The sequence below is a fragment of the Strongylocentrotus purpuratus genome, unplaced genomic scaffold (genome assembly GCF_000002235.5).
Source record: "Strongylocentrotus purpuratus isolate Spur 01 unplaced genomic scaffold, Spur_5.0 spur5_scaffold_15, whole genome shotgun sequence".
Classification (NCBI taxonomy): domain Eukaryota; kingdom Metazoa; phylum Echinodermata; class Echinoidea; order Camarodonta; family Strongylocentrotidae; genus Strongylocentrotus; species Strongylocentrotus purpuratus.
The window spans coordinates 31,030,346-31,050,930 of NW_022145600.1; the positions used below are offsets into that span (position 1 = coordinate 31,030,346).

General features: G+C 38.1%; 1 protein-coding gene across 1 annotated transcript in view; it reads right to left on the minus strand.

Annotated features, from left to right (window-relative positions):
- Window positions 1–400: 400 nt before the first annotated feature.
- LOC575097 overlaps window positions 401–20,585 on the minus strand; it is a 30,250-nt gene continuing 10,065 nt past the window's right edge. The window contains exons 3-4 of the mRNA XM_030986056.1: window positions 18,716–18,865; window positions 401–501 (exon numbers count right to left, since the gene is read on the minus strand). Of these exons, the coding sequence (XP_030841916.1) occupies window positions 401–501; window positions 18,716–18,865 (251 nt within the window). The remainder of the gene's footprint in view (window positions 502–18,715; window positions 18,866–20,585) is intronic.

Here is a 20,585-nt window from a genome sequence, read left to right on the forward strand (position 1 = left end):
CAAATCAGTTTAATATTTTTAGACAATCCCATCATGAAGAATACAGCCTGCTTTTAAAAATTGTTTTTAACTTAACTTCTGATATTATTGCACATACACTATATCTAGGCATCAAAAACTGAAATCATACCAGCATTCTACACCCAGCACATAGACCTAGGAGCTACATATCCTGCCCTGGTAATGAATATATTCAACATGACACGGCATATCAGTTCTCGTGGAGCATCCATACGAGAAACTCGTCGAATTTGGAATTTGTCTTGCCAAGCCTGACGAAGAAGGAGACGCTGATGTCTTCCTTTGCCCTGCGCATTTGCAAATCAGCCAGATGGTAAGGCCGTTGACGCCAGGCTCGAAAATGAGCGCGCCACAGTCGAGTCTTTGTTCGCTGCAAGCATCACGAATAAGGGATGGTGGAGTCATCGAATCTTGCCTCGTTGGATCGTGGATGATGTGCGTCGTCGCGGCCGCCGCAGAGCTGCCTCCCTGCCTGCCTGCCTGCCTGCAAGAAGATGACGACATTTAATATTATTGAGGGCTCTTCTTTAGCTCATGCCTGACTGCACAGCTGGGGGAATGCTTACGCCGCCGATGGAGGCTGCATATGGCAGAATATATCATGCCGGAATTGCCCTCCGACAATATTATAATTCCATACTTAGTTCTGTGTGTACTGGGTGCCAGTATCTGTAGAAATACGCTGCTTCTATATACCTTCATTTGCAGAGTATTATATTCATCTCTCTAACTACCTATCTGTTCATCTATATATGTCTATCTTTCTATCTACATGTGCCTCTTTGTACTTAATATGTACATTTTTCTCTAAAATTTTGCTTGTAAGAAAATCTTTAACCAATCACTCACAAAAATATTAATTAATTAATAATGAATCAACCATCTTTGAAATTTCCAGCATTTTCTTTCTTAATCACTACATGCCAGTTACTATCTGAATGCTTTGAGTGTATAGATTTTAAAAGTATTCCTATATTGGAATATAAGGGTAGAATGAAAAAAATAGATACTGCTGATTATATAGATGGCAATAGTCAATTTCAAAAATTAAATAATTTTTTTTTAAATGTGACTGCTTCAGTTGCAAACTCAAAATTTCAGCTTAACCAAATAAATAATTGCATTTTCAAAACTTTTTATAAATAAAAACATGTGGGTGTACAGAATGTGGTTGTTTAAGTTTAAGAACATGTTTTCTGTGATTCATTGAAAACATACCAAACATACTAAACCCATCAAATGCTAAAAGCCCACAATAACTGCAGATTGAAAATTTGAAATGCATATGAGGGAAAATAAATCAAACCTGGCTTAACATGCATGTATTCATCAGACATTTAAGGGGGAATTTTTCATGAAAAGCTATCTAGAAAAAAATGAAATTATGAATGATCTTAGTTGGTTAGCTCTGCTGCCAACTTTTCCTTTTATACCCCTTCCGTTGTACATATATACATGTATATTGGCATTCAAACTAAAACAGAGATAAAACACATGGCATCGATGATAAATTTTGAAAGCCCCTGCCAACAAAACATACAAACATTAACATGCACGCTGGATGTAGAATACTATAACTGCATTCATATTCCATTTCACTCCCGATTGTAAGCTTCACAAACAGTGTATATTCCAATCAGATTATCAGAATACCTGCAAATTAATAGTGCTGTAACATCACGGATATCTTCAATATAACTGCATTCATATTCCATTTCACTCCCGATTGTAAGCTTCACAAACAGTGTATATTCCAATCAGATTATCAGAATACCTGCAAATTAATAGTGCTGTAACATCACGGATATCTTCAATTCCGTTTAACCGCCAGTCAAAACCGGACGGTTTTCGGTTAAACGATTTATATAAAAAAATATTGGAAAAAAAAAAAAAAAAAAAATGATTTTTTTTTTTTTTTTTTTTTTGGCCGTGTGAAAAAGCGGGGAAGACTGCGAGGTGATTTAATTGAAGGCGCCGATTTGTGCTTGTGAACTAGTCACAAATAATAGTAACAATGTCGTTTTTAGAATAATGTGTAAGATCATTAATGTAAATTAAAAACAGTAGAGGACCTAGGATAGAACCTTGTGGTACACCATGTGTTAAACTTGGATGAATATATATTGAGATCTATTACAAAGATTACTTTCAAACCAAGATGACAGACAAATTGGAGTGTTGTTCTAGTTTCCAAGTGGTAAGTCATCACATTACTAAGCGGGGAGAAATTGCCAGGCATAGTGCCAGGTGGAGGGGCATAAATCGAAACTTTAAAAAAAAAAAAAAAAAAAAATTATTGAAAAAAAAAAAATTATTAAAAAAAAACATAAAAAAAAAAAAAAAACGGGAAAACGAAACCGTCCAATTGAAAACGGAATCCGCCATGGGCGGTCGGATACCGGACGGTTAAACGTTTGACTACAGCACTACAAATTAACATGAGACTTTGTAAAGTTAACAAGTGTAAAGAATTAATTTTTTTATTGTTGATTGAATATTCTCATAAAAATTTACTTGTACTCTTTAGGAATATCTTGAGATTGCATGAGCAGCTGTAACAACATGTACAGTATCATGGAACAAACCACACCTTTTGCGATTGAGAGGTTATGATGTTAAAAAGCATTTTTTGCAATTATGACCTTGTCCTCGGCTGGACTTTATGCACACACAAAAAAGACATTTTACTTGAAACTCCATGACTACCCCTGGGTTGAGAGTGGCAGATGTGTATTTAATGCTTTGTCTTCTTCTTCTTGGCTTGGCTTCCTCCATGGGGGACAGAGAGCTTTCACATCTCTACACCATTATACTTATTGCTAATATTGTGAATTGTTGCTAGAAAGTGAACTAAGTATTGATGACATTGTCTTTGTTAATTATATTGTATTTTAACTAGTATTATTTGAAACAATTGGGAAAGAAATATGTTTTTAATTGTAAACTGTAATGCAATTCAGCCCAGGCTGCGAAATGATGACAATCGTGACTTTTAGATTTGCACAACGACAACATGGATTGCTACGATCAACTTCCTTTTAATGCAATGCCTTGAATGAACGTCACACGTATCAGTCCACGCAAATCTAAAAGTCCCGATCAATAAACTGAACTGAACTGAACTGAACACCATACACTTTACAAACCTATTAAGTCATGAAGTTATAGGGCAGCATATCATGGAAAGTCGGTCACATTTGAAATGATGGGATGATGATAAAGAAACATCATCCATCATGAAACATGCATTTTCTGAAGTTTAAGGAAAACCACAGTTCTTAAGGGACACATTTCTCAAAACCTTCATGGGCAATTGGGAATATATCATTATTCCTCTGAAAGAAACTTGCCCTACAAAAGCAGTAGCATGAGATTAAAGGGATCTAATTATTGGTCAAATGCAGTCATGTGAGTTTTATGTATTGAGATTTTCATATGTTTTTTATGAAAAAGTTTCCAGTACTATCCATCTGTCTTTGAGCATTGCGCGTAGAGTTAGGTGCGATAATAAAGTATGTTCATACGTAGGTATGCGCTCGTAACGCTGCACTACACTGCTTATAGAGTTCAGTGTGCTTTTACCCCAAGTACAGCTAGTAGGCCAGTACATGTAAGTCTACTAAAGTTGGGATTTATTTGAAATTAATAAGACTTAATAAGTCTTAACATGACTCCTTATATTATCAAATAACAATGATCTATGAAACAAGTGATTCATATCTTCATTCATTCATTATATGATCTATTCGCTCTCGTTGAGGCTGTATATGCACCTATCGTATGAAGCATGCCAGCTTTGTATGATAGCTGCACACATCCTCAACTCGAGAGCAGATAGATCGTATAATCGACTAAAACGCGCGCATCATTTGCATACCTTTTGAGTGCTCAATAGAGCCACAAATGTATGACAACCTTTAATGGTATGATGCACCTCAGTGGAGCAGTGGGTTGAAATCTTGGTCCTCTTGTCACAACTGGTGCCTCTTCCATCTTCTTCCATCTCCCTCTCTCCTTCCTCTCCCGCCCTCCATCCTCTTCCTCCCTACCTCCTCACTCTTTCTCTCTTCCTCTATCTTGTATCTCTCTCTCTCTCTTGTCTCTCTCTCCTTTTGCACACACACTTACACTTTCTCTCACTCCATCTCCCCCCCCCTCTTTCTCAGCCTTTGTACTCTTTCTCTCTCTCTCTCTCCCTCTCTCTCTCTCTCTCTCTCTCTCTCTCTCTCTCTCTCTTTCTCTCACTTTTTCAGTATCCCTGCCAGGTTCTTCTCTTAGAATAGCTTATCTCTGCAGTCTTAGCTCCTGCCTGGTTCCTGCTGCAATTAACCTCTGGCTCGCGCAGCAGTCCCTTGATGACGAAGACTCCTAAGGTTGGCCTATACCCTCACCAGGCTCCTAACCCATCTCCCAGCAAGGCAGGGCCGAGCTATATCATCAGGTTATGAAATGTGTGATTTGTTACCAGTCTTCTTGGCAGCGCTGATTTTGAAAGCCGATTGCTATCTCAACTTCGGGGGAAAGTTTAGAGTTATGGAATCCTTTGATATTATTCACAGGTAAAATCTGCATGGCCTTTAAGGTACTGTACATACCTTCAATATTGGTTCGATCATATATATGCTAAAAAAGAGAACCAAGAATTCTGTATACATTGATATTAATACAAACATAAATCTAACTCTAGAATTTTGCTCTCTAAGAAAATAGGTTAATCTAAAGACATATTTATTCCTTGTCAACTAACAGCTACACTAGCCCCCCCCCCCCCTCCCAATAACTGAATCACAATGTCTGAACAAAACATGCAGGATGCACTCACATCGTAGGTCATCTACACAGCAAGTTGCTTACAACAACAAAAATAAGAAAAGAAAATATATCTATTGGAAACTGGAAAGCTATGTCTTCATATACTTTTACAAGACACATGAATCATAAGTTAGTAAGTACCAGAATTCCTCTTCACCAAGAAGTTTCAAGAAATGTTTGGAAGATCGAGAGGAAGACAAATTTCTATTGAAAAAAAAAATCTTCAAATCTTCAAACCATTCTGCATTTCACACAGCAAACCAGACCAAAAAGCAGTTTCATGTCTGTATAATAGTTTAGTGTTTACTACGACAGTTATGAATTATGGCCACTAATAGATAGCCTGCCTGAAATACATGTTTTTTTTAAAGATTATTCCATCATTTATAGTTCTTTTCAGCGAAATTCAGCATTTAAAAAAAGCATTACCCATCCAAAATGCATAACTATAAAGATTTGCATGCATGTGGGATAACTGGAAAGATTTCCTTTAGAACACAAAAACTCCTATCTCTTCTTTGCTTCCTTTCTATGAAACCTGCAAGCTTTCTTTTTAAGAGGAATAGATGGACGTGATTTTGCTTGCTTTCCTCTGCCTCGTCAAGTTAACGACAGGGAAATCTCAAACCTCATCCCCCGATGACAAGAAATTATTTTCATGCTCCTCTCCGCACACTCTAAATGTGATATCAATGAGGGTGTCATCAATATATTTTATGACGTGATTATCCGATACATCGGAGGAGCTCTCTCCGGGGCACTGACACTGACTCATTACCATAATACCATCAAGTAGATGCATATTGTGGGCTTCCCTGCCTGCTGCAAAACCAAGATGGGAAGCACTGAACTCGACATGCAAATATGATCCTCTTTTATCTCTTTCTATCTTCTTGTCCATATATTACTTTTGTTTTCTCTCTCTCTTTGCTCCATCTGCAGTTTTTAGAATCACATAAAATATAGTTAACAATTACATTATTCATATCCTTACAAAGTTTTAATTCTTTTTGAAAATTGATTTGTCCTGATATATTTTTCATGTGACAGTGATCGACAAAGGCCCTAATTCAACTATTCCACCTTCCATTCTTGAGTTACAGAAATCACGAAAATCATCAAATTTGCAAGGGGTATGAATAATTTAGTTGCTCACTTATTTTGAGTTCTAACTTCCCTCTCTCTCTCGATCTCCACCCCTCATTCACTCACTCACTCTTTTTCTCTCTCCCTCTCTCTTTCACCATTCCAATTACACTCTCTCTCTCTTTCTCTTTCTCACCCATTCTCTCTGCCGTTTCATTCTCTTTCTCAACAAAAGAAACATCACCAGAAATTGGAAATGAAATAAACTGGCATGCCCTCCCTCCCATTTATCTTAGTTTAATGGGACATGCCGTGCTTCTAAAACCCCCTCCATAATATTGGGCTCTATTACGAGGATTATGCCTTGTCAGTCCCTTCGATTCTACACAAATTGGGATGTAGGGATAATTAACTTGGTGTGGACAAGGAAGCCCAGGTACAACGAGGGATGCAGATCGCCATGGCAACGGAAGCCCAGTGCTCTCTTTGTCATCGGCCATTCAACCGAAGCTAGCTGGCTTGAATCTGTTTTTTCTTGGGGGAGGAGGCAATCAGCGGGGTTTCTAGAGGTAAAATCTGGATAAAGTCCACATGCAAATGTATCAAAGGAATGAGAAAGATACCAGAATTGCAAAATACTACATATAAACCATATGTACATGTATGTTCATTCCTTTAAACAAAAATAATCAAATTATTGATCTGATAAACGAATTTGGAGTACAATATTTCCACCATGGGAGTACCTTAGGTTTACAGGGTATGTATACAGTGTAATGTATTTGTTTACGATTTTCTGAATGCCTTGATCACACGGTCATATAGAGGGAAAGTATTCTAAAAGCTAGGTGTCCTCTAGTTCTGCTAGAATATTTAGAAAAGACGATCACAATTCAACTACAGAAGACTTTAAAAAGTTTGTGCGAAGAGGTTTATAAACCAAATAGGGGTAATAATGATTATCTAAAATGAGTCGGAAATGGTATGGGAAAAGCAATTGCAAGGTTTGAAAGACCTGCGTAGTCTCATGCAACAGAATCATGTAATAAATGGCAATTATGTGCTCAAAACTGTGTGGGCTATGTAAAGTACATGTATGGTTGGTAGGAATTTCATTGGATTTACCACAAAAACAGATGCTTCAACACATGATTGCTAACCCTGACAAATGAAGTTATTATACCTCAAATATTTCAAACCAGTATCACCTTTTTCACATTGAAGATGATTTTTTTCTTAAAGTGAGAAAGTAAACCTCCCCCAGCCCCCCCCCCCCCCAAAAAAAACACCATGCCTTATTTTTGTAACGTTTAAATGAAGGGTAAATGCCCGCAACAAAGGTCCTACATGTATTCACTGAGCTCTATGAATATGAAGTGTATTGTAACACGTTAAGTCTTGCCGCTTGAATGCAACATATATCACTAAGAATCAAGATTGGTGAGAGCTGCAATTACCCGATTCTGCCTTTAAAGGCCCACTGCACTACTTGTAGCTACTTGCACCCTCTATACAACAAACAATGCCTAATCGGTGACCATTGGTCCCCCATGATCCTCTTTTTCTTATGTTAACTGAGAGCCGAGTTGATGAGATAACCACCTGTTCAGTGACCTTGCAGGGCGGTCTAATCCCTCCTGTAAACTATGGCAGATAAGCTTTAATCAAATTTCAATATGATGGAGCAGTACACTGCTGGGTATGTGGAAAGTGAAAGAGCTCAAGATTGGTGAAAGCTGCAAATACCCGAATCTCCCTTTAATCAAATTTTGATATGATAGAGCAGTATACTGCGTGCATGTGGAAGAGAAAGAGATCAAGATTGGTAAAAGCTGCAAATACCTGATTCTGCCTTTAATCATATATTTTGCTACGATGGAGCAGTACACTGAGAGAGAGTTCTTACATTGGATGAGTGTGAAGGGAGTGGTAGAGAAACAAGATGGATGAATGCATCTATAGACAGTGTGAGAAACCAGTCAGCGAGCTGAGGCTGCTAGCTATAGTAGTAGGGTATTCACACTCCACAGCAAGATGGCGACATTGTGGCTACTCATGGAAATGGGCAGTCACTATGAAGTCATGGCAACCAGACTATTGTCAATGGCTCCGCGTCGTCCTTTGCCCTCAAGCCCCTTCACTCTTCTAAATTCCTCTTTCCACTTTTCATTTTGCATCTTTCTTTTTTTCCCGTCTACACCAAATCCGTGTCTCATTTTTCACCATCAAAGAGAAGAGACGAAGCCAGGATAAAAAATGGATCCCTTTTGTCATATCCATCACTTTGACTGTTATTTTACCGATACAAATTCCCCTTAACTAAAAAGCCTGTGCAGAAAACGGTTTACGCTGTCATTTATAGCATACAGATTAATCAGACACAGCAGCCATGATTTGCATACAATGTTTGAGAATTCAAAAGCTTGCATTTCAAAATTCAGAGAAAGATATAGATAAAACAGCGAAACAAATTGATGTGTCAATTTCTATGTTTTGTCTACCTTCACTGATTCATAACTCCCCTAGCTAGATACATGTAGGAGTACACGATGAATCTTGTGGAGTTGGTAATGAGTGGTCTTCTCAGAGAGCGAGTCTAACTAAACCATGAAAAAGAAGAAGTGTACACAAGTATAGCCTACATCTTTTGTTTGTGCACCATAAAAAGATTGGAGCTATTACCACGCACTTTATGACTAGACTCAATCTGGTTTAGAAAGTACTGTAATTGCAAAACTATGGTGGCCCTGAAGGGACATCGCGAATAGACTAAATCGTGAAAAATATGCGATAAAATTCACGATATCGTCAATTTTATCGCATATTTTTCACGAAGAAATTCACGAAATTGACGATATCGTGAACTTTATCGTGAACTTTTCACGATGAAATTGACGATATCGTGAAGTTTATCGTGAAAAGTTCACGATATAAAGTTCACGATATCGTCAATTTTATCGTGTACTCTATCGTGTACTCTATTGTGTACTCTCCTGACGGGCGCTTCGTAAACAAAACCAGCCCTAGCTGGGGGAGACAGAGAGAAGGAAAAAAGGGAAAGGGAAAGAGAAGATAAAAGGAAAGAAAGAATAATAAGAAGAAAAGAGGGAAACGGGGGGGGGGGGGGGGGGGGGGCGAAGGGCTCTTGCCTCCTCCTCACTCCCCCCCCCCCAAAAAAAATAAATCAGAGAGAGAGAGAGAAGGGAAAGGGAAAGAGAAGATAAAAGGAAAGAAAGAAGAGGAAGAAGAAGAAAAGAGGGAAACGGGGGAAGGGCGAAGGACTCTTGCCCCCGCCCCCCGCCAAAAAATAAATAAGAGAGAGAGAGAGAAAAGGAAAGGGAAAGAGAAGAAAGAAAGAGAAAAACGAAAAAGAGGGAGAATAGGAAAGAAAGGAAAAGAAAGAAAAGAAAGGAGGCAAGAGCCCTTCGCCCCTGTTTCCCTCTTTTCTTATTCTTTTTCCTCTTCTTTCTTTCCTTTTATATTTTCTTTCCCTCTCCCTTCTCTTTCCCTTTATGGCGGGAGGGGGGAGGGGGAGGTAAGAGCCTTTCGCCCTTCCCCCGTTTCCCTCTTTCCGTCTTCTTCTTCTTTCTTTCCTTTTATATTTTCTTTCCCTTTCCCTTTCCCTTCTCTCTATCTCTCTCTCTCTCTCCTATTTATTTGTTGGCGCGGGAGGGGGGAGGAGGCAAGAGCCCCTCTTTTCTTCTTATTCTTCTTCCTTTCCTTTTTTATTCTCTTTCCCTTTCCCTTCTCTCTTTCTCTCTCTTATTTATTTTTTGGGCGGGGGGATGCAAGAGCCCTTCGCCCCCGTTTCCCTCTTTTCTTCTTCTTCTTCCTCTTCTTTCTTTCCTTTTATCTTCTCTTTCCCTTTCCCTTTCCCTTCTCTCTCTATCTCTTATTTATTTTTTTGGCGGGGGGTGGGGAGGGAGGAGGCAAGAGCCCTTCGCCCTTTCCCCGTTTCCCTCTTTCCTTCTTATTCCTCTTCTTTCTTTCCTTTTATATTTTCTTTCCCTTTCCCTTCTCTCTCTTATTTATTTTTGGCGGGGGGGGGGGGGGGGGAGGAGGCAAGAGCCCTTCGCCCTCCCCCTGTTTCCCTCTTATTCCTCTTCTTTCTTTCCCTTTCCCTTCTCTCTCTCTCTTATTTATTTTTTTGGCGGGGGGGGGGGGGGGGGAGGTAAGAGCCTTTCGCCCTTCCCCCGTTTCCCTCTTTCCTTCTTCCTCTTCTTTCTTTCCTTTTATATTTTCTTTCCCTTTCCCTTTCCCTTCTCTCTCTCCTTATTTATTTTTTGGCGGGGGGGGGGGGGGGGGAGTGAGGAGGAGGCAAGAGCCCTTCGCCCCCCCCCCCCCCCGTTTCCCTCTTTTCTTCTTATTATTCTTTCTTTCCTTTTATCTTCTCTTTCCCTTTCCCTTTTTCCTTCTCTCTGTCTCCCCCAGCTAGGGCTGGTTTTGTTTACGAAGCGCCCGTCAGGAGAGTACACGATAGAGTACACGATAGAGTACACAATAAAATTGACGATATCGTGAACTTTATATCGTGAACTTTTCACGATAAAATTCACGATATCGTCAATTTCATCGTGAAAAGTTCACGATAAAGTTCACGATATCGTCAATTTCGTGAATTTCTTCGTGAAAAATATGCGATAAAATTGACGATATCGTGAATTTTATCGCATATTTTTCACGATTTAGTCTATTCGCGATGTCCCTTCAGGGCCACCATACAAAACTACTTCATATGAAAAGTTAAAACATGTGAAAATCTCCTTGGATGAGGTTTCTTTTGATCGTATGAATATTAAAATAAAAATAAGATACATCAGGGGGGCGTTTCACAGTACTTGTCATCAATGATAAATGACAGTTTTTGTTATAAGCTACTGAAATCCTTGCTACTGATTGGTTATCAGCAGATTTGTCACTGATTTTTTTCATTTGTCATTGAAAAAAGTCTTTGTGAAACGGGTCCCTTGATTTTCAGTTGGACAAAATTTTAACTTGGCTTTAAAAATGGAATAGGGCCATTGTTACCATGAAAATACATTTGTAAAATTATTTTACACACTAGCAGGACCTGCGGAAATCCGCGGGATTCTAGAGGGGGCGGGGGTGTAAATAGATATATAGAAAATGTCTAAATTAAAACCACCAAGAATGTCATTGCCAATCAGGCCATTAAAAAATATACATGTTTAGCGTCCCCGCCCGCTTCCTTTTTGGGGGCCGCCTCCTATTTTTTTTTTTTTTATTTTTGATTTTATATTTTTTTTTTTTTTTGAAAGAAAAAAAACATCGTCCCCGCCTGCTTCCTTTTTGGGGCCGCCTCCTATTTTTTTTTTTTTTTTTTTTTTTTTTTGAAAGAAAAAAAACATGAAAAGCACTGCTAAAATGAATTTCTGATTTTAAAAAAGAAAAAAAAAAAATTGTCGGCCGCCATCTTGAAAAATAGCCTGAATGCCAGGGAAAATGTACGGAGCGGCCATTTTGAAAGAAAAAAAAAAAAAAAAAGCGCCTCCTCCTTCCCATTTTTTGAAAAAACAGGACGCTTATAAGCATGTTTTTTTTTAATTTGGCCTTATATTAAATTTAAAAAAACAATCCAACTGTACCGATAGTTATTCTTTAAGCCACTGGAACTGCATATAGTTCTGTAGTGTGGCGTACCGACTACGCAGAAATTAGGCTGCGTATTAATGGGAAAATAGTCCCTGCGTAGGTTATGCGTAGGCTGGCGTACAGGTTTGCTTATGGTTGCTCACTGTGTGGAAAGCTTTTACTGCTTAGTCGATCTGGCGTAGGGTAGCGTACTGTTGCGTAAAAAGGCGTACTTTCTGCGTAAAAAGGCGTAATTTCTGCGGCAAGTTCCTACGCCGAAAGTACGCAAAAAAAATTAAACATGTTGAATTGTTTTCGTTCACCTTGCGTAACCCTTTCCGTCCCTCAGCATATAGTAACGTAGGCCAGCGTAGTTGGTACGCAACACTACGCAACTCTACGTATTGACCCCACGCCAATTAGTGACCCGCAAGTGTCACAAATAAAGTATTAAAAATATGCTCATCTGACCCTAATTAAACGCCTAAAACCCCCAAGCTTTCGGGGGTTTATGGCCCCTTGAAACCCGTGGACCCCACGCCTATATTATATATACACTCAACTCGCTGCGATCTGATCTCTCCCCCCCCCCCCACTTTGAAGAACGTTACCCCCGAGCTTTTGGGGGTTTATGGCCCCTTGAAACCCGTGGACCCCACGCCTATATTATATATACACGCAACTCAGGAGCCGTGGAAATCCGCGGGATTCGAGAGGGGGGCGCAGGCAAAAAATTAAGTTTTTCATTTCGGGGGCTCCATTTCAAATTTTTGGGAAATTTTCGGGGGCTACTTTTTCAACTTTCGGGGGCTCTTTTTTGTGGGGCTACTTTTTCATTAATTCATAACAGGATAGGCCTACACTTTGTTGAGATTTGTTTAGTAGGCTAAGGTTTCAGGCTTCCTACTTCATAATTGCCTATTTAAAAAAACAAAACATTTTTCTAGTTCAATAACTAACTTTTCATGCATTGATGTGATGCAAGAATTGTAACATAATAGACCCTAGATTGTGATTATTTCTGACCATTAATTTCGATAATCATTTTTCAAATTAAAATTTTCACAAGAAAATCAGACAGTCGTTTAAAAACGTAGACATTAGTAATACTTTTACTAATTCTAAGCTCAGGTTTCGTAAATCTATTCACGAAACTATATTGAAATCGCGGCAATAATGATGCAAACCAACAGAAAACAATTTCAAAGTGTCAAATCTCTTCGACTCAAGCTTAGGTGAACCCACACACACTGCAGCGTAACTCAAGGAAGCTCAACAACACCGGCGCCGCAGGCGTCGGACGCCTACGGTGCGCGGTTCCGGTGTTGGAGCTTCCTGCAAGCTCATCGCAACTCACACACACTACACAGCAGCACTGCACTTTATGTTGACTGTCAGTCCAATGGTTTTCTTGTGAAAACTTTCCTTTAAAAAATGATAATCAAATTTTAGTATACTTTGCCGTAATAATCACAAAATAAGCTTTGATTTCATACCTCCATTCACGAAAACTATATACAAATCGCGGCAATAATGATGGAAATAGGTCTCTAAGTTTGGACGTGGACGACGGGAAGCTTCGTGTGTATCTCTGTGGCTTGTGCAGCTACTACAAAGGATATCCTATAGAAAGATGCTTTACTCTGGGTAAGCCCGACCCTGTGCATAGTGCATTTAATACGCAACTTAATGTGAGTGGATGGTCATCGGTCGTGTGTCTACGGATGTAATGTTGAATATCCATGAGGTATCTCTGTCGTCACGCATATCCTGCATTATGCATGTCGCGTCTGTTTTCGCCCTGGACGTCGACACGGAGGAGGACCTCGGGCGGAGTATAGCCAATTCCACAGAGTAGACTCTCCCGCGGACGATGGCACCGGGCACGGGTACCCCGAGGGGAGGGTTCAGGAGGAGATAGCCGCACCAACTTCGGTCGGCGATCTCATTAAAAAACAATAGAATACAAAGGCTCGCGGAGACGTCGCGCCCCCCGCGGAGCCTTAGCGTATTATTATTATAGATGTAAAAATCAGCTTTATTGTACATGTACATGTATGTTAAAATATATGATTTAATGCCTTTTTAACACTCAGCAAACAACATCCTCTCCCCTTCTTGGTTTTGGGGATTTGGGGCTTTCAACCGATATTCAGTGAAAGGGCATTAGTTTGGCAATGGCCCTGGGTATAATCTGATGGGGTGTCAGAAGTGGCGCCCAAGATCAGTCTCACGGTCTGCAATTTTAATGTGAAAAAGGGACATTTTCCCTGTAAGCTGTATCACTCATTTTAATACTGCATCATACTACTATAGACTACTACATACAGTACATGCACACTGGAAATGTGCATACAAAACTTTAAACTGGCAATGCATTAAATACATTTTGCTTTTCCATACAAATTGGAACTTTCTTTACTTTTCCACATGACTTCTGTCTATCCATCCTTTTGATAAATGTAGAAATAAAATGAATCTCATTGCATTGCAAATTTCTTAAATTCATATCGCTGTTCTCCAAAAAGACCTCATCCAAATATTAAATTAATCTGGCTTCTTTTATAAATGTTTTTTTCAGTAATTATCGACCAAACCTACAAACTCATTTATTTATCCAAACTATAGCTTCAAGTATACAGGTAAGTCACAATTAAGATCCATTCACATAGATTTATATGTAGAATAAATGCATTATCAAAAGAAAAACATCATGTTCAATAGACCATTTTCATAACGTAATCAAATTGCATACTTAATTGTTGCAAAGTAGGACAAACATTATGGCTTGTCCTACGTAATAACACGGAATGTATGCAATTAGCATTCTGACGATTGAAATACAGTTATAACAGGTGAATGAAATGATTTGTAACGCACTTAACAAAGATTTGTGCATTAAATTTGATCACATTACATAAATTGCTAATTAACAGGTTTTTTTCTTCATGTAAATGTACAATGAATCATGTGCATTCATGCACACTGAAAATAATTGTCGAACGGAAACATCTATATGGAAAAAAATGTGTCTGTCTTCAAATACAGTATTTGAGAGAAAACTGACATTCTAAGTATGTGTGTTATAAATAATTCTAATGTAATGATCTGTAATGTTTGTGGAAAATTTGTTTTGATGATAAGAATACAAGTTCAGCTGCATAAGATTTAATTAGATGAGCTACATGCACATGTTTAAGTCCACATGTGTATTTTTATCATTATAATGAGAGCCTTAGGCACTAATAACTCTGTTTTTAAGCATTTGTTTTATTTTGCATTAAATAAAAGGCCTGGGAACTAGCACTAATAGAATGGTCATATCAAAATACATTAAAAATATGTTTGTTGATGAATTGTCCAAAAGCAGTCTCATCTGACGTACACAAGTACGTATTTATAAGCATGTTAATAAACACATTCAAAACAAGACAAGAAACAAACAAAAATGATACATCAGGCTGGCACTCTTCTAGCTCTCAACTATCTCTATAATTCTTGATCACCGTGTCCAGTTCAAGAAGGACACAAATACAAACTACCTGTCTGACATTCAAACATGATACCACTCACCACAAACGAGCGTGACAATCAACGTTTCAGATCCAGGAGGACGTTACTACATGTACATGCTTAAAGTTAATCTTGAGCTCTGGTATGGGAATCATATTTCTAGAAAAATTTGCAATGATTTAGTCTGCATTGTTTATCCTTGGTTGTTTCAACCAGTGAAATAAAAACAAATGCACAAAAACGAACTCAGCATCATCTTCGATAAAAACTTGGTGTCAGGCCTATACTTACCCGGATTCCCTTATCTTTCTATGCTCAATACTCAGTCACTATATATTTTATACCAAAATCGTTTGGCACATTTCTTTTATTTGTAATCTTGAACATTCAGTGTAAATTTCGTTTGATTCTGTGAGAATTTATTTTTCTATATTTACCAGAACTGAAGCTTATCTTTAAAGGCATCGTTTAACAATGTTAAATCTGAGATACACGGCCCTACATGTTATCAGTGTCTGTGATATGGTGTAATATTGAAGCCCTAAGAAAATTGACTTCAAAATGATCAAGAAGTGCCTCAAAAAAGTAAACAAATCTTTGAGTGACCATCGTTTTCCCAAATGGATTGTAGTGTTATGAAAACCATTAGGAAAACGCAAAATTTGGTTTCGATTTCCAATCATAAATATCTTGATAATCAGACGGGCGATCGGCTTGTAAAAGTCATGGGGTCCCCCCGACTGACCTAAAGGTTTATAATTATCATTGCAGCATGAGCTAAATCCAGGATTCAGAATCTGAGACAAAGTTACCCAATCCCTTTAACGTCCTTCTGGCTCTGAACCAGGGTACCTTTCCAATCGAGAGAACCAAAGTGTACTCTCTGTTGGTTAGGCCCAAGTACAGCTCAGGTCATACACCTCTCAATCCAATCTCGATACCAGGGAAACCCTAATTTGTGAGCCACTTTCAATCTATTTTTAAGTTGACGTGCCTTTTCTCATTTCCAACTGCACGGTTCAAATTGTCAACTCTGGACCCAGAGGGGGCTATGCGAGCAGTGTAGTAAGACATCCATTACTTCGCTCAAATCAACAATCTTACGCACCAGACATGCATTGCACAGTATCTGATGATAAGGTCCATATTCTCTAGCACAGTACTGCCAGTGTGTTGTGTTCATGGGGTACATATGTGGAGGTTTGGGGCACAACTGAGTAAGGTATGCAGTTGAATTTACTCCAGAATAGAAGACTACCGACTATAGAAAGGTTTTTGTAACAGTTTCTTGTTATCAGGGCTCTTATTTCCATGTTCTCGGTGGCAGATCCAAAGGATTGGGGTTACGGGGGCACATGACCCCCCCCCCCCTCCTCCGAAAAAACAAAACAATAATCAACTGCTATACTTGTACTGAACACAAATTGTGCAAAATTTAATTTTGTTTGTCTACTAAACAAAACAACATAACCTCCATATTTTGCAAACTTCTCCTTGTGTTTTCTAGGCTTTCCATGACCTACCGGTACATGTAAATCACTTTCTGATCTTCTGTGTATATTGTAACTGTGCTTTTTTGTTATTATGCCTGCCTCTAAACCTACTGAATAAGGCCTACTATTTTATGCATCGATCTTCATAGTACATTTGTAAGTATCCCAATCTCATGGCCATCCACTTCCTTCCATGCAGGCCTTCTCATCTTTCTCATCTTCCTCCATCTTCTACCCCTTATAATCTCTTTCCTTAATCAATGCTTTTCTTGTCATAAGACAGTGCCATAATATCAGGATCGTATGGTACAAGGGATTCATTTCATCTACACAAACTTTCCCTTTTTCTTTCCTCTTTCCTTGTCAAATTATCTTCTTTTTTCTCCTTCATGTTTTGCAGCTTATATTTTGCCAATCACTTTATGCTAATATTACAAGGACCCTTCCTTCTCCTACGTATCTATCTCTCTTTCTCTATATGCATCTCTTCCCTTCTTTTTTGTCTACACTGTATAAGTACAGTACATGATAATTGTTTGTTCTTTATTCACGGGAGGTATCACTGCAGTATTCTGGTAACCACACAGTGCTTTTTCTTGTGACACATTCTGTACATGTACATTACATGTATGTCTCATAAATTGTAACATCAGTTTTAAGAGGGCTAGTCTGTGATGCTTGTTAAAATGAAATAATTCGTCCTATTACGTTTAGCAGGTTCCTATTATTTCCACAGTTAATTAATGTGAAATGAGGCTGTCAATATATTTTTCAATTTCTTTCTTAAAGTTGTGGTCGGTCGCGTACTGTTTCTAGCAGTCTTACATATCTGGTATTACAATTTTATATTTATATTAACTTATCCTAGAAAACTTTCTCCTTGCTGATGATTTACTCTCATTCTATCTGTGGTTACCTCACTTTAGAAACCAGACAGGCCATTATATCCTGTCCAGTGTGTATCTTTGTCGTCCAAGCCATATTCATGTAAAAACAAAGTAACAATGCTTTACACAGGATGACCCCAAAATGAAAGCACTATTAGTCGTAGTGTCGAGACAATTCAAGGAAGGTAATTCTGTCTAAATCCCTGTTCAAATGTGCAATGGTAAAATGCAGCGGCCAAAAAAAAATTTCACAAGTGGAATGTGCTTCACTTTTCTGCATCTTTAGAGCACGCAGATACTCGAGTAGGACCTTGTTGCACGCAGCTACTTTTTCATTCCCGCTTGCCGTTCATTTACACATAGATTGGTATGTATTTTGCCACAGCATAAATGAATGAAGCTCAACATGCACTACACTTGATATCATGACCAACATGTATCCTCGTGTACTAAGAGAACTGCTCAGTCTCGCTCAGAAAAAAAGAAAGAAGTGAAGTATCCAGATGGACAGTTTTTATACAATGAGTGTGATTGAATCCACAGAACGTTGTCATTTGGCGTGACAAGCGTTAATGATAATAATAATATAGGATATTTGTTTAGTGCATACAGTATATCTACCACGCAGGGTGCTCAAGGCGCTCAAATATTACTCCCCGGCTCTGCTAGGCTACCGTTATCTGTGCTCATAGTAACCAAGGAATTCCTTCCTACCGGTACCCATGTAACACCTGGGTGGATAGTGGCAAATGTAGATGAGTGTCTTGATAAAAGACATAAGTGCTGTAGTAAGTATTGTGCATTCCGCACATGGATATACATCAAATGAGTCATTTCATTTCATATTGGTCTCACATAAGCTCTACTAGAGCATGGTGGGTAACCTGCGTAAAAACAGCTTGGACTTGCCCTAGTGTGAATAGAGTCTTGGTCTGTATTAAAGATAAACTTGAGTTCTGGTAAAAAAAGAAAATGAATTCTCACAGAATCTAACGAAACTTACACTGAATGTTGAAGATTACAAATAAATGTCATGTGCCAAACAATTTTGGAAGAAAATGTATACTGGCTGAGAAATGAGCATAGAAAGATAAGGAAATCAGGGTAGTACTGGCCCCGACACCATGTGCGTTGTCCCATATACATCTTTCTGTGTAAGTGATTGTTACTTTACCAAGACTCTGCCAAATTTATGATGATTTTGATGACTATAGAACCTTGCATTACACACCATTACTTGCATGCTATATGATCAACTTTTCTGATCCATTCCACACCTTTTCTTTCACAATGCAATCGCATTACCAGTACTCAAGTTTATCTTTAATCTTAAACCTGTGGGAGACTTCAAACAAGAGAAATGATAGAGAAGAACGATGCCTACCTTTCTGTTTGCTTCCTCTATTGGTTGTGCTCCTGAGGATAACCCTGATGACTGCTGGCTCCCGACACCAAGAGATTCTGGAGTACGAACAACAAATGATTTATTTATTAATTCAATTATTATGAGGGCTCAACAACACTGACACGAGTCTAGAGCATAAAGCCCCACAGAATTGAATCCCGTTCACTGTGAACTGAAATCCCTTACAATTTTTCTTGAAAGCAATTATATGTTCCATATGTTCTAAATGTTTTAGAGCTTGTACAAAAGAATGAAAAAGTGGAATAATATTTTGCATTTACAAGTTTTTTTTCAACAACACTAACAAAGGGTTAGAGCATACAGCCCCCTGAATTGAATTCCATTCACTGTGTACTGAAATCACTAACACGACATTTGTATCTTCTTCTTTTTTAATGATGGAACATATACACATTTCTGGAATAAACAGTAATAAGTCATTTTTTCCAACCATAACAATTTCTGTTTACAAAAAATTAGGGAAAGGTTTATCTACTGTAGGTATTCCAGGGACAAAATGAAAAGAGAACATGTCTTTAACATCACACACACACAAGTCATGTAACTTATGTCTGAATTGCCAATGAGAGGCAAAGTGATCCCAATTTGTATAATTTCATATTTTTCATATATCACAGAAATATTGTGTGATGGATGTCCCATGCTGGTGCTTTTATGTGTACATACAATGTACATACATACATGTAGTTTTCAGCAAAATTTCATATTTTATACTAACATTTTGCTGGTCTGAACAATCCCTGACAATTCCACTCAGTATGAAAATCAACAATACTAAAAAATTGTGAACTCTTTCTTTTTAAAATGCAGCACTACTCAAGACAATGTTCCTCATTTTGTGGACTGGCAAATAAACGTTTGATTTATAACTTTAGTAATATACTACATGTATGTGCATTAACATTAAACAGAGAACAATTCCTAAACATCTTCTGCCTACATTTTTGCAAATTATGGAAAGCAATGATTTACGTCAGGATTTCTAGAAGAAAACATAAAACAATTTGTTTAAATTTTGAGCGAACAATAACCCATTCACATATCAAAAATTAGGTTTTTACTTTGTTGATATGTGACATTTCGGTAACATGAACACATTGAATAGTTTAATAGTTTCATTGACCATGTCAGCTTTTTTTCATAGGTTATACATTGTAATTGTACATGTACATACCAGTACTGTAAATCTTCCCTATGATACTTCCCCTTCATGAGGGCCTATATTTTCATGTTCATTATTTAAAATGGAATCAAAACACAAGCAGGCCAAATTATTTCCTGTTTTAAAAAAAAGGATTAACAAAAAAAAAAAAAAAATCAAAAAAAATATTTGAAATGAACAGCCTTTTAAAAATGTCTACATGTACAATTAATACAGTTCTTTGTTTTTTAATACAAAACTGTTGCTTTCACATTTCATATAATAACTTGCGCTTTGTTCATTTTGCCTTTAGGAAACATTTAGCTCACAATATCCTGTAAATTTACAAGTAAAAAGGAAACAATTCACATCTATTTTGAACAGTCTTTGTTCCCTTTAAGCCTGGCTGGCAGCAGCAGCAGCAACAGCCTGTTACTGATAGCTAACCATAAACCCTATATGTTATAGGGACAGGGTCAGTTGGAAAGCTCCCTCGTTATTGACTCAGAAAGGGAGTTCACACTGTATACATGCATACAGTGCTGACTCCCCAATGCCATACAGCCAGCGTTAGCTAGATAGGCTTGTGTGACCTAGCTGCAATGTACGTGTAG